General features: G+C 44.1%; 1 protein-coding gene across 1 annotated transcript in view; it reads right to left on the bottom strand.

The window, feature by feature from the left end:
- The window catches only part of LOC112124964 (beta-1,3-glucosyltransferase-like), a 129,965-nt gene that overhangs the window by 103,376 nt on the left and 10,929 nt on the right, over positions 1–15,660 (bottom strand). Inside the window, exon 2 of the mRNA XM_029911958.1 lies at positions 4,215–4,254. Coding sequence (XP_029767818.1) covers positions 4,215–4,254 — 40 coding nt within the window. The remainder of the gene's footprint in view (positions 1–4,214; positions 4,255–15,660) is intronic.

Here is a 15,660-nt window from a genome sequence, read left to right as displayed (position 1 = left end):
AATTATACATTGATTTCATCTGCGTGGACTGCAAATTTCTGGATGGGAGGCGAGTGGAAGCCCAGCGGCCAGAAGCGTATGAGAAAAGGGAGGTAACTGGGTGAGCTGGAGAGCAACAGAAGTCCACTGGGCAAGGCAGTACTTAATTTAAATATGAACTGTATTCTTTTCTGTCATCTGCTGGAGCGCAAGGGAAGTTGACTGACCAAGGAAGTAATTCACTTACATATTAGCTGTGGCTAATTTGAAGACACTGGCATATAATTCGCCTACATTATGTACTTGGAGCCAAAATTTTGGAGATTAACCTGTTGAGAACCACCTGGGCAAAACCTGGGTTTGGGGTCACACTGGTGAAGACTGATGTTTGCCAGGCCTGGGTACGAGGCCCTAGGTAAAGCCTGAGTTCGAGGGGAGAGACTGCACATTCCTGGCTTGTTAGTGGAAATATTCCTCCGGGCAGTAGGTATTCTACTGTGTCCCTTAGAATTAGATCACTGATCCCTTTGCTCCTAAAACAGATGAGCTGAGAGCTGCAGTTGCCTTACGTAGAGAGAGCTCAACAATGGTTCCAGTAATCTGGCCTGGGGCAAGTAGAAGACAGAGCCTAGTCGCAGTTCCAGTCACCTGGCCAGCAGTGAGTAAAGTGGCAGCTTGGCCCACCAACAGCCTCCAGCAGGAAAAACCAGACAGAGCAGTTGTGAGGACTATAGTAAAGCAGAGGAGTTTCCAGTCTACACCGGCCTAAAGATTCTGGTGAGATCTCCTTGTCCTAGCTGCTGAAATTATTACAGCACGAAAGGTGGTAAAGACCCAAAGCTGCCCAAGAAACAGGGACCTTGATTTTCCTGTAACTCCTGGACCCTTGAACTATGAATGGGGAAGTTGGGAGGCAGGAAAACTGCACCAGCCACTCAGGGCTCAATCATAAGCACCGAGTTTCTAATCTGCCAGGGGGTGCTCCCCTCGGCTCCATCCAGGCCCTGCTCCCACTCCATCCTTTCCCCCAATACCCCACCTTCACCCTGCTTCTTCCCATCCCTGCTCAGCCCCTGCCCCACCTCTTCCCGTCCCGCCTCCTCCCTGCCCAGTTCCAACCCCTCCCGACATGCTGCGCCCTTGCTCCTCCCCGCACAGCACCTCCTGACACTGCAAAACATTGGGAGGAGGGGGATGTGCTGATCGGCGGGGCCCACCGGGGGCGTAGGAGGCACTGTGGGGAGGGAGAGCCGTTGATAGGGGGCTGCCAGTGGGTGCTCAGCACCCACCATTTTTTTCCCCATGGGTGCTCCAGCCCCAGAGCACCCACGGAGTCGGCGCCTACAGGCTCCATTATTCAGGACTGTGATTTATGCACACCGAAGTAGCAGGTGTTAATTGCAATGTTTGTCCCAGTTCACCCTGACCTTTTCCTTTCTTTCCCCCAATAGAGTTCCTTTCTTTAAACCTCTCTTGAATGTGCTTCGAGCAGGTACAGATCTGCCTATCAAAGATGCCCAGCATGGTTCCCAGGTCACTGGGTGGGGGTTCAAGCCATAGTTAAGCCAACTGTAGAGAACCCCCTAGTAAGAAAGACCAGTCCTTGTTGCTCCCGACACCACTGGCGGAAGGATTACAGGCACTATTAATTTTCTTAAAATCCATTTTCCTAGACTCAGAATCCAAGAATGTGTGTCATAAATATTTGGCTTTGGTCTTCTGTTATGCCATAGCAAATCAATGAGCAAAAGCAGTAAGAGCAAGTTTTGTTTCATACCTTTGTATTTACAGCAATAATAGGTTTGGCATGAGAACGATACCAGTTCTTTTTCAGCAGCTTCCCAAGAACTTGGTGACTGAGCACTACTTCAAGACACTAAGGACACCAACCTGAAGACGACACCCAGCATCACCTTCATAACAGACTGTAAAGAACTCCAGCCCATTAGAGCCTCTTATTTGAGGCCACAAATATGCTGTAATTTGATGAGATTCAATCAAACAAAAAACTCTAGCTCTTAACACCCACAAACATTAGGAGAATAAAGGAGGACTAAAAGACTATCTAAATTTTGTGCTTTGAGCTTATATCTAACTTGAAGTACCAGATACTCCCCATACACCTCAAAATTTACCCCCCACTTTTCACACGCTCCAATATCCTGGCCATAAAAAAAGATATGAATACCAAATAGTGCATTTATTAAAGATAGCATACTATAAAGAACACTTCACCGCATTTTAATACCATGCAAATCACTGATCTTAAGGGTAGTATATAAAATGGAAGTTACTGGAAATATTAAAACATACTATATGTTAATTCACAAATTATTTTCCAATAGTGAACCACCAATAGGAAGTGTTCCTAAAAGGATTCTGTGATAGGAGGCCTGGAGGCCTTGTGGCCCTGTATCACCCCCACCCTAGGAAAGAGCAATATAGACATCTCCAAGCTGCCCACAGCGGCTGTGTGGGACACAGCCAACGAGAGGGGTTGCAGGGACCAGCCAGTCAGGGCCCAGAAGGCTCATATAAAAAGGAGCTGAAAGGGCTGGATAGATCAGTCTGCTTGCAGGGACCAGGGGAGCTAGAGGTGCTCCTGGCTGGCTGCAGGGGCTAAGGCAGGTAGTTGCTGGCAGGGAGCGGGAAAGCGAGGGTATAGTTTCTGGATGGCTACCAAGACTCAATTAAGATGGGCTACGGGGAAGTGGCCCAGGGAAATGTAATTAGTTAAAGGGACATGGCATGTGGCTGCTACTTAGAGGGCTGGGACCTGGAGTAGTGGGTGGGCCTGGGTCCCTCCCCCCACTCCAAACAGCCATTGGGGAAGTGGCTTTGCCCTGAGAGAAGAGAGTTTAGACAGGCCCAGGGAAGGGACTGTACGTGGACCTGTTACGGTCCCCCTGGAAGGGGGCTGAACTGAGACTGACCCAGCTGGAGAGCTGGGGTCACAGAACTAAAGGGCAGGTGAAGAGCCTCCAGGGATGAAGCCCCGGGGGGGTCTGTTCCATCCCAGAGCAGGAACCTTCACACATAAACTGACCAACGAGGGTATTGAGATAGGACCTGTTGGTCAGACTGAGGACCAGAGCCCGGGGAGAGCTAAAGAGACATTGCCAACAGAGGGGTACCGTGATGGGCCCAGTCGGATTGTTAAAGGACTGAGCCCGGGGAGGCTGTAGGACTTTTTGGACTTATACCCCAGAAGGAGTTTGTTTGTTTGCAAACAGATTGTGTGTGTGAGACTTAGTGGGAGGGCTGAGTCACCAAAGACCCACCTGACAAGCGCAGCAACTGACAGGGGTCACTGTGAGCCTAGAAATTGAGAAATTGCAGGCACGCACACACTCGACCGGGGGCACTTGTGAGAGGTGGGTGCCACCCCATTACAGATTCACTATCATGGTTAAGCCTTTCTTTGCTCCTTCTACAATAGCCTGCAGGCCAGTGTGACAGTCTGTATGAGAATACACCGGTTCACAATCAAAAATGTAAATAATGAATCTTTATTTACTATTTTCACTATGAAAAGTTTCTCCGTTACAGAAGGATGTTTGTTTTTATTACGTTTTATGCACTTTTCAGGTACAGAGTTTCTCCATATTTGAAGATGGCCTGAACATTTTCAATATTCTTTTGAATGGGTACATGAAAAGTTAACTCCATAGTCTGCCTCACATAGCATGTCCAGTAAAGGTATTTGTTCTGCTACTTAGCATTTTACTAGTGTTTCCACATGTGCTTAACATACATTTCTCTACGTTTTTACAACTCCATTATACTATTAGACCTTTAGAGTGGTGCCTTGTAGTCTCACAATTAAGTCCTTACAATTCAGTTACATTTTAAGAAGCAACTTGATAAAAAAAATATCACTGGGAGGTACTAAGCTTATTGTCTCAATTACTTTCACATCACAGGTACTCCGTTTATAAAGAAGATGGATTTTTCTAACTATCAGCTCTGCAAATGGCTAGCTGGTTTATTGCTAGCTCATGTATCATCACCAAAAGATTCTGGAATTAGCAGTTAACTAACAATAGTGCTGAGTAAGAAGGTGCCATTTTACATGGTGACTAATCTAAGCATAACTGTACTTTAACATTACTAGTACAGCAGCTATAAGTAAACAGAAAATAAGCATTACACAAGATCACTGACAGAACATGAGGATATATACATTTCAATATGGGACTACTATAGCTTTGACTAAGAAGAATTTGTTTACTTACCTATGTTTATTTTATTTGATTTTCCACTTTTTTCAGACTCCTGTTTTAAGAAAAGAAAAAACCATGAGGATGCCGACAAAAATCCTAATGTTTGCATACAGATATCTAAATAATGAAGTGCTCATCAGGTTCTATCTGAATTCTTAGCATGTTTTAACACACTCCAGGATAAAAAAAACCTAACGAAAGGTCTTTCAACCCTCAGGGACAGCTATTTAATATAGTAAGGACATTTTCTACATGGTCATACAATGACTGAAGCAAGGTATTTCCATATTTAAAGAATTACTGAAAAGCATTATATAATGCTTATTTCTTACAAATCTAATTATAAAGGAATTTGTTATTACTGTAAGCATTTTACTTTTTTTTTTTTTAATGTCCTTCGTGGATACCAATTGTGACTAAACATATAAAAAGGTACAAAATACAGAAAAAAATCATAGCAAATTCAGGAACACCTCATTCATAGCTGATCAGCTACCACATGTCTATTGAGATAAACAAGGTGGATGAGGTAATACCTTTTATTGGACCAATTTCTGTTGGTGAGAGAGAGAAGCTTTCAAGCCACAGAGCCCTTTTTCAGGTCTGGGAAAGGTACTTCCAGCATCACAGCATAACGCAAGGTGGAACAGAGGGTTTAGCTTAAATAGTTAGCACATATTGTAAGGGAACATTCAAGGTAAAGTGGTCCGTTAACACCTCTGCAGTCATAGGACGAAAAGGGGTTTAGTGGATTACAGATTGTTGTAATAACCCATAAATTAAGTGTCTCTGTTCAGTGAATGATTTTTAGGGTCTATCAGAGTAATGAATTTAAGCTCCCAGGCTCGTCTTTTGAAAGCGTTGTGAAAATTTCCTTTGAGGATGACGACTGATAGGTCAGATATAGTGATCGCTCTGTGAAAAAACAATGAGGAGTCCTTGTGGCACGTTAGAGGCTAACAAATTTATTTGGGCATAAACTTTCGTGGGATATAATCCACTTCATCAGGTGCATGGAGTGGAAAATATAGTAAGCAGGTATAAATATACAGCACATGACAAGATAGGAGTTGCCTTACCAAGTCGGGGGTCAGTGCTAACGAGGCCAATTCAATTAGGGTGGAAGTGGCCCATTCCCAACAGTTGACAAGAAGGGGTGAATATCAACAGAGGGAAAATTATTTTTTGTAGTGACCCAGCCACTCCCAGTCTTTATTCAGGCTTAATTTGATGGTGTCAAGTTTGCAAATTAATTCCAGTTCTGCAGTTTCTTGTTGAAGTCTGTTTTTGAAGGTTTTTTTGCTGAAGAATGGCGACTTTTAAGTCTGTTATTGAGTGTCCAGGGAGATTGAAGTGCTCTCCTACTGGTTTTTGAATGTTACAATTCTTGATGTCTGATTTGTGTCTGTGATGTTCCCCTCTGGGGTTATCTGGACCAGTGATCTGCTAGACCTCTCCAATCCTTGGCTCTGGGAGCCAGCCTTACCCTGCTCTGCTGTGAGAACCCCCACTCCTAGGCTGTTCATGCACAGCCTCTGGCATGTAAGCTGCTCCCAGCTACTTGCAAGCGAATGACACTAGCCAATATCTCTGGTCCCAGAAACAACCCTAGGAACCTCCGTCTTGCAGTGTCCGGTTATGCCCACTGGATGCTGCAAACTTATATAAGTTAGTCAATTTAACAAAGAAATTGATATGTACCCGGCTTGTTATTCCAAGGGGAGCCTCTGACACACTTCAAACCAAACGCACTGCTTCAGGTAGAATAAACAAACAAATTTATTAACTATAAAGACAGATCTTAAGTGATTATAAGTCAAAGCATAACAAGTCAGATTTGGTCAATGAAATAAAAGCAAAAGGCATTCTAAGCTGATCTTAACACTTTCAATGTCCTTACAATCTTAGGTGTTTCTCACCACAGGCTGGCTGGTTACTTTTCAGTCAGGCTCTCCCCTTTGATCAGAGCTTCAGTCGCTTGGTGGCGGTGGTGTCTGTAGATGTAGGTGGAAGAGAGAGAGCATGGCAAAATGTCTCTCCCTTTTATCATGTCCTTTCTTTCCTCTTGGCTTTGCCCCCTCCCCCCTGCTTCAGAGTCAGGTGAACATTACCTCATCAGACTCCCAAACTGCCAAAAGGAAGGGGGTGACTCCCTTGAGGGTCTAACAGATTCTTTTGTTGCTGCCTAACCCAGTGTCCATTTTTCCTGTGAGGCTGGGCTGGGTTTGTCCCATCCATGCCCTGACAAGGTGTGAACTGCCTCTCTGCTCTTGGCAAGTTTTTGCATGGGCTTGCTTTAAGACATGAGGATACATTTTCAGCCTCATAACTATATACATGAAATTATAACCTATAACCTTACTATAACATTACTGTAACAATTACTATAACAACCATGCTCAGTGCATTATGAGCCTTCTGAAGACACCCAACATGACAAACTTTGCATTGGATACCACACAATCATTTTATAAAGATGAACATGGGGGTGTAGCGTGTTCCCCCGAGGTACAGAGCATCATACCTCCCCTCTTAGTTTGCTGCAAGAGGGTTAGTCACTGACTAGCTCAAAGGCAGTTTGTTATAGTTCTCTTGGCATCCAGCCATTAAGGCCATGAGGCAGCGTGCCTCAGTTTCCCCATTCACACACAGCAAACCAGGGTTTTTGGTTTTTTTATGGTTTCTCTGCTGTGATAAGCTTTAAACCTGTTTACAGGTATTAATTGAAAAGTAGCATTATCATAAGGTTTAACATCCATGTCAAAATTCTTATCCCCAAAACTTAACATCAGTTAGTGAAGTTTCAGGTTAGTTTGTTCATTAGCCATGGTGTCCTTTGACTCTCTCCCATGTAATCAGTCACTGGCTTCTCTTTCCCTCCAGTGCTTCCCTTTGTGTGGGCTCTTAATTCAATCATGTTTCTGGCATTTTGATAACTCAGGGTCTGGCAAGATAAGGGTCCAGAAGGATCCTGCACATTGGCTGGCCCTTTGGGGAGCGGTCTCCCAACCCCAGGACTGTACATATGTAGGATATCCAACTCCCCTTTTGGGGTTACCCTGTGTTTCCCCCTCCCAGCACTGAGTCCTTCCCTGCCCCCTAGAGGGCTGTGATCTGTGCTCTCTGAGCTAGGTGTATTTACCCTTTGATCAGATTCATCCTTTCCCAGCAGCTTTCCCATAACTGCTCTCTCTGGGGGAAAGCACCCACCCCCCTCTGTGAGTTGGGTCGTTTGTATTCTGGCAGACTACCACCTGGCAATTTCCTGGTCTCAACTCCTCTGCTGTTACAGGCATTGGAGCTGCATCTTGATGTAAAGAGAGACAGTTACTTTCCAAAAACTTATCAGGAATAGCACCCTGAAAAATTGGGACCTGGATTGAGGTACCCTCCATCAACCCTTTCTCTGTCCCAGAGAAGTCAGCTGTGTGACTGCTCCCCTCCAGGAGGTCAGTTACACAGTTCCTTCTCAAAACCTGGGTCACAAGCTGAGTGCCTGGGTGCACAGATGCTGACCCGGCCATCCTGCTTGTGTCCTGGGTATCCTGCCCCAAGTGACTAGTGAGGAGACATTCCTTCCCCGGTTTCCTTCTCTGAGCCCCCTCCTTCAGCTGCAGAACTCTGCCAGCTAACAACTGGGACAGTTTCTTTAATCACTGACAACACCTCTCCTGCCCCTGCGCCTGAGGGCATGTTGCCTTCTGCTGGAAAGGAGCTAGTCTCAGCCCCTCCCATACTTGGAAGCACCCTGCTTCCCTGTGTTACAGAGTCACAGGAATCCTCACCCACCTCAGTGGTTTCTGAGATCCCCTGCCCCTTTTCTGGGCTCTCCTCTGGGACACATTTCTCTATGCTCCTGTCATAAACATAGAGAGAAGGATAGCATAAAATCCCTCCTTGGCAGCTATACTGAATCGCCTTACCTGTAAGGGGTTAAGTAGTTCAAATAACCTAGTTGGCACCTGACCAGAAGGACCAATGAGAAAAGAAGATGCTTTCAAATCTGGGGGGGGAAGGTTTTGTTTGGGCTCTCTCTTTGTTGTTCCCTCTCCAGACAGAGGGAGAGACCAAGCAGGTGCAACATGTCCTGAAAATATACCTGGAATAATAGATCTAAAATCACAGAAATTGTAAATAGGGCAAGGAAATGTGTTAGGTTATCTTTTGTTTTGAATTGTAAATTTTTCTATGCTACAGAGGTAGTTTTATTCCTGTTTTTGTACTGTGAAGCTGAGCCCAGGGGGGAATCCTCTGTGTTTTAAATCTTATTACCCTGTAAAGTTACCTTCCATCCTGATTTTGCAAGTGTGATTCTTTTTCTTTATAAATAAAGTTCTTCTTTTAAGAACCTGATTGATTTCAGTGTCCTGAAGACAAAGAGTCTGGTCTGTGCTTACATTGCTAAGGCAATTGGTTGGTATATTATTCTCAAGCCTCCCCAGGAAAGGGGGTGAGGGGGCTTGGGGGGGGATAGGGATTCCAAGTAACCCTTCCCTGAATTTTTGTGTAAATCACTTGGTGGTGGTAGCAATACCGTCCAAGGACAAGTAAAGGAAAGGAATTTGTGCCTTGGGGAAGTTTTAACCTAAGCTGGTAGAATATAAGCTTAGGGGGTCTTTCATGCAGGTCTCCACATCTACACCCCAGAGTTCAGAGTGTGGGGGGAAACCCTGACAGCTCCCTAGAGCCGGTTTTGCCTCTGGTTCAGCTGCAACCTGCTGGCAGCTAACAACCTGGACAGTTCTCTCCCTGGCAGGCATTACACCCCCATCCCTTCCTGATGTGGTGTTGCCTCCGGCTGCAGTGCAGGAGTTGGTCTCAACCACCCTCCCACCTGGAAGCACACTGCTTCCCCCAGCTGCAGAAGAATCAAGGAGACTCTCTCCCATTCTCTCAGCAGTTCCTGAGACCTTACCCTTTCCCTCAGGGGTCCCAGCATAACACTCCCTCCTGCTGCAGGCAAATACTTTAACCTGAGCTACACAGGAAAAAATCATTACCAAGGAGCAGGTCGAATAGGAGGTATTCCATTACCCCCACAGTCAAAACACTTTCCAAACCTTCCCAAACCACATGGATTTTAGCTATTGGTATGAGAAATCTGCTTTCGCCCACCCCCACAATCTCCTCCATTTGGCCAGGCAACATACTGGCCTTTGGGACCACACTCTGCTTAACCAGAGAGATCTGGGCCCCTGTATCCCTCTGCCCCAAATATTCCCTGCCATCAGTTTGAACAGCCCTCACATGCTCCATATCTGGTTCCGCAGAGGCTAACCTCACAAAACCAATATAATAGGTTTCAATTCCTTGGGGGGTTTCTGTGTTGAGGACAGCAGAACTAACATGAGCTATTGTTTGCCTGCTTCCTCCTAGCACAGGGCATTTATTCCTCAGGTGATCAGTGGAATTACATTGTTAAAAAAGGTGCTATCAATTACTATAACATCACTATAACAACCATGCTCAGTACATTATGAGCCTTCTGAAGACACCCAACACGACAAACTTTGCATTGGATACCACACAATCATTTTATAAAGATGAAGATGGGGGTGTAGGGTGTTCCCCCGAGCTACAGAGCGTCACAGTGTCCATTTATTCTTTTGTGTAGAGACCGTCCGGTTTGGCCAATGTACATGGCAGAGGGGCATTGCTGGCACATGAAAAGTGTTCACTCACAAGTGACGTGGTGTTTTTGTCTTATTTTCCTGTGTAATTTGAGGGTATAGTGATTATCTGATTTCACCCACATAGTTGGTGATACCCACAGGGGCATTTAGTGCACTGGATATGGTACACCACATGTTGTGATAGGCATGTGTAGAACCCATGGATCTTGAAAGGTGTGTTGAACATTGCAGCAGATGAGATAGAAGTGCAGGTTTTGAATCTGTTGCTCTGGCAGGGTCTAATGCTGCTTTGAGTTAGAATCATAGAAGATGAGGTCTCTTCCAACCCTAAGGAGGTCATCTAGTCCAATCCCCTACTCAAAGCAGGACCAATCCCAACTAAATCATCCCAGCCAGGGCTTTGTCAAGCCAGGCCTTAAAAACCTCTAAGGATGGAGATTCCACCATCTCCCTAGGTAACCCATTCCAGTGCGTCACCACCCTCCTAGTGAAATAGTTTTTCCTAATATCCAACCTAGACCTCCCCCACTGCAACTTGAGACCATTGCTCCTTGTTCTGTCATGTGTCACCACTGAGAACAGCCTAGTTCCATCCTCTTTGGAACCCCCCTTCAGGTAATTGAAGGCTGCTATCAAATCCCCCCGCCCCCCTTCTGCAGACTAAATAACCCCAGTTTCGTCAGCCTCTCCTCATAAACCATGTGTCACAGCCCCCTAAACATTTTCATTGCCCTCTGCTGGACTCCAATTTGTCCACATCCTTTCTGTAGTGGGGGGCCCAAAACTGGATGCAATGCTCCAGATGTGGCCTCACCAGTGCCAAATAGAGAGGAATAATCACTTCCCTCGATCTGCGGGCAATGCTCCTACGAATGCAGCCCAATGTGCCGTTAGCCTTCTTGGCAACAAGGACACACTGTTGACTCATATCCTGCTTCTTCTCCAGTTGATGTTTCTTGATCTGTGAAGAGCCTACCTCAACAACTATGTGGGTGAAACCAGACAATCACTATGCTCTCGAATGAACTCTCATAGGAAAATAAGACAAAAACACCACATCACTGGTTGGTGAACACTTTTCAGAGAGCGATCACTCTATATCTGACATATCAGTCCTCATCTTCAAAGGAAACTTACACCGCACTTTCAAAAGATGAGCCTGGGAGCTTACGTACTCTGACAGATGCTAAAAATCATGGACTGAACAGAAACACTGAATTTATGGGTTATTACAAAAATCTGTAATCCACTAAACCCCTCTTTTTGTCTTATGACTGCGGAGGTGTTAACAGACCACTTTACCTCGAATGTTCCCTTACAATATGTGCTAACTACTTAAACTAAACCCTCTGTTCCACCTTCCCTTGTGCTGTGATGCTGAAAGTACCTTTCCCAGACCTGAAGAAGAGTTTTATGTAAGCTCGAAAAATTGTCTCTCTCACCAACAGAAGCTGGTCCAATAAAATATATTACCTCACTCACCTTGTCGCTCTAATATCCTGGGACTGACACAGCTATAACTACATTGCATATTGAGATAAACAACATTCTTAAAGAAAACCCCTAAATCCAAGTTACACCACAGTGTTCAAAGAAATACAAAAAGGCTGCTGCAGCTGCCCAAATAAATCCCCATAATTTCATGTTATCATACACATTTGTGATGGAATTTTAGCTGCATGCTTAGAAACAGAGTAGTGACATTACAACATCACCGAGGAAACCAAGACGTAAGTTCTAAAAATATCTGGGGAGCTTATTCAACTGATTCTGAATAAGTTGAAGACTGATTCGAAAGAGTGTGTGCTTGAGCTCAGCTAGCTGATAGAGACTAGGGGCTTGTCTACACTGGCAATTTACAGTGCTGCAACTTTCTCACTCAGGGGTGTGAAAAAACACCCGCCTGAGAGCAACAAGTTTCAGCGCTGTAACATGCCAGTCTAGACAGTGCACCAGCGCTGGTAGCTACGCCCCTCATGGAAGTGTCGTGTTGTTTTTTTTTAAAAGAGCGCTCTGCCGCGACCACACAAGCCACATTAAAGCGCTGCCGCAGCAACGCTTTAGTGTTGCCAGTGTAGACTAGCCCTAAGTTTAATAGCAGCTTGGGCTTCCTACAAAAGTTCTAAAAAGAAAAAAGTCCCAGTTGGCACAGTTTCTCACTGACAGCACCCCTTCAATGCCTCAGTTTCCCCACAAGTAAAATCAAGATAAATATCTATTTCACAGAGATAGAATAAGGTTTAACTGTTTATAAAGTGTTTTGAGATGCTCAGATGGAACGGACTAAGTACACAAGTACTGTTTATTTATCGTAAAATAGTGACCTTATTTTTAATTCCCCTACCATTGTGTCTGTTAATTCCTGACTATAAATAGACCCCCTCACCCCACCACGTGACATTCTTTATCATTTTTCATTTTATTTTTGGGGAATTTTGTTTTATCCACAGAGGGAAGGGAGACGTGTCAGGTCCTGCCCCTTGGGGGATGGGAGGCTCTGAGGGTGAGAGGTGGGGGATTGCAAAGCGAGGGGTGGCCAGACCGAAGCTGAGCAGCACTGCAACCCTGTGTATGGAGTTCACCAACTCCTGAAGTGGGTAGCAAGGCCAAGCCTCACGGGACAATAGCCACAGGAGCTATCACTGCGGGGTAAGTTTTTCATTTTAATTCTTTGTATACATTGGTTTAAATTTTATTTAGTGTTATTTTGCACGTGCAAAAACCTCGGGCTCTGACTATAAATCCCTCTTCTCCTTCCCATTATCTCCATCTAATTCCGTGTTGATTTGTTGGGGATCTCTCCCTCAATCCGACCCCACCTTTCATATCCACATATGAGTTACAGTAACCAAGCCTGGAAATCACACATGTATGAAAGCTGTGTCCGAGAGAATGAGACGCAAACTGGGCTGGTAGTCCAAAGCTTGGCCTACACTATAGAGTTAGGTCAACTTAAGGCAGCTTGCGTCAATCTAATTCTGTAAGTTTCTACGCTACAACATTGCTCCCACTGATGTAAATTGCCCACTACACCAACCTAATAACTCCACCTCCACGAGAGGCATAGCACTTAGCTTGATGTAGTTAGAGCAACGCATTGTCTGTGTAGAGACTATGTTATTTACACAGCCAGAAGCCAGCCACTCTGGGGCAGGGCTGCTCCAGCTGTCAGTGCCCCACAGTACTCCACACAGTTAAGTTAGTGGAAGCACTCCTGGTGAGGACACACAACACTGACAGCGGGGGCAGAGTGTGGTCATGAACCACTGCAGTAATTACTGCAGTGGCTGTACGTCAACCTAACTTATCTTGACTTAATTTTGTAGTCAAGACAAGACGTCAGTCTAGTTTCCAGAAAACAGGTATCCACATTGTAAAACACACCTTCACAACTGTCACCCTCAGTAACAGTGTCAGCAAAGTAGTCAAGGGCAGAATAGCCATGAAGAGTAGGCCACTAACTTTTGAAGACAGACCTTCCACGCAGACGTATGATGCACACATAACCTTGCTCTCCGACACAGCTGTCAGAGAGCATCTGGAGGAGACACTTACCTTTCTGGACATACAGCCCTCAGACTCAAAATAATTTGTAAAAACAAACAGGGCAAAACCTGGTATCAGTTGGTTGTTGTTTTTAAAATTAAAATTAACACTAACATTATGCATTTGATTTGTTAGTTTGATCTATAAACATAATAAAAACAGCAGTCATCTAATTCTCTGGGCATCCTTAACTATTTTTTAAAAATACACTAAAATAAGCAGACCCAACAATTCCCCCAGATCAACTCAAGTACACAGCCTCAACATAAATATAACAAATTAATCAACCACACACAAAATCCCCACAGTCCAACACCTAGCATACCCAACACATTTCATAAGCCAAGGAGAAAGACAGGCCTTGCGCATGAACATAAACAAAACAGAAGTTGGATTTCATTTGTAATCCATAATGCTTCTATCCTGGACGTCTGCCTCTCAGCCTACCAGTAAGCCATCCTCTAACTCTCTCAGATATTCTACACTACAGCTGGGAGGGGTGATTTCCAGTGCAAGTAGACAGACTCACTCTAGCTTGCTCACCTTAAACTAGCACGCTAAAAATAGCAGTGTGGACATTGCAGCACTGGCAGCAGCTCAGGCTAGCCCCCAAGCATGCTAACTTGAGATGAGCTGGCACAAATCTGTCTACCTGCACTGGGAATCACCCCTCTCACCTACAGTGAGACATACCCTCAGGTGCCCTCCATAATGGGAGCAATATTGGTCTTTGTAGCCTCTTCTCTGACCTTGAGTTAGCCCTCATCCACAATGTTAAAAGAAAAGCCAGTTGAGGAATTTTCTCTAAAGAGTAAGTTCTTTCAGGGGTCACAGACAGATAGTGGTTGCTTATTATCAATTGATAGACCAGTATTTACAGTATGTCATTTTAAGTACAGGAATGTCCTCCAAAACTGCCAAGTAATTCAAGTTTTTACTGGTGAGCACACAGGGTTGTATGGTGAAGCTTGGCACAGTTGTCACCTGTGCCATTTCTGTTCTATAAATAGAGGGTTACAGTCTACAGAATTCTCAAGAGAGCACTTCTATAGGGATTAAATTAATTTGAGTGAAGTTTTTGGAATTCTAACTTAATGGGAAGAACTTCATAATGAGCATGACAAGCAAAGAGCATACCCTGGAAAGTGACAGAAGCAAGATTTCCATTGTTTCTTTTAGTTCTACGTTTGACTGAGAAGTTACATTGGAAGTAGCCAAACAAAAAAGCAACTGATGGTAATGAAAATATGACGACTTATCTTTCATACCAGAATGCATGTATGTCAGTCCATCAAAAGTTTGATGTACAGAAATCTGAATTTATTAAGATTAATGCTGGAATAGCAATTTTATATCCAGCAAAAATTAAGATTTATAAATACATTAATTAGGTCTTTGACTGTGATGATGCCAAGAGATTACTGGATGCAAATTCTTCAGATGATTAAGAATAAAAGGTAGATATTGCTCACAGAGTCTATTCCTGACTAATTAGCTTTTGGTTCTGGTTTGTTTTGTTTTTTTAAACCCAAACCCTAGCAATTTTGTTATTCAACTAAATGGGGGCAGGGATGGCTTTACCTGAACTTAAGAGTTACGTATGTGGTGCTCTCACAACGTAAAAATTAGATATGCAAGTTTTATTTGCACAGTGGCATGCATAGAAATATGTCAGATATAATTTAGTAGAAAGGCACCCATTTGCTCCTCAAGTTATTCCATATTATTCAAAATCACCAAAGAAGTAAAACTTAACACTTCCTATCCCCACTAACCAAGCAGGTGTACGTACATACATACATACACACATATAAAATGAAGACTGGGAGGAGCTCTGTGTTGATAGTGTTGGGTGTTCAAAATTTAGTCAGATAACTTTGTCAACTGGGATAGCTCAGTGGTTTAAGCATTGGCCTGTTAAACCCAGGGTTGTGAGTTCAATCCTTGAGGGGGCCACTTAGGGATCTGGGGCAAAATCAGTACTTGGTCCTGCTAGAGAAGGCAGGGGGCTGGATTCGATGACCTTTCGGGGTCCCTTCCAGTTCTATGAGACAGGTATATCTCCATATATTATTATATTATAACTGCTATCTGTTTACACTAACTACTAAAAATAAAATTTTAAATATAGATTAAGGTTTTTACTCTACATTTAAATGAGTACTGGAAAGGAAAAACATTTCTGTCCTCCAATTACTTAATACAATAATTTTATTTATAGAGTGACTCCTTGTCATGCCAAAGCACTCTGCTTACTGTACAAAAAAAACCTACCTAAA

Source organism: Terrapene carolina, unplaced genomic scaffold (assembly GCF_002925995.2).
Source record: "Terrapene carolina triunguis isolate 2854851 unplaced genomic scaffold, T_m_triunguis-2.0 Scaffold139, whole genome shotgun sequence".
In the NCBI taxonomy this organism is placed as follows: Eukaryota; Metazoa; Chordata; order Testudines; family Emydidae; genus Terrapene; species Terrapene triunguis.
Note: the sequence above shows the minus strand (reverse complement) of the source record. Positions and strands in the feature narration are given on the sequence as shown.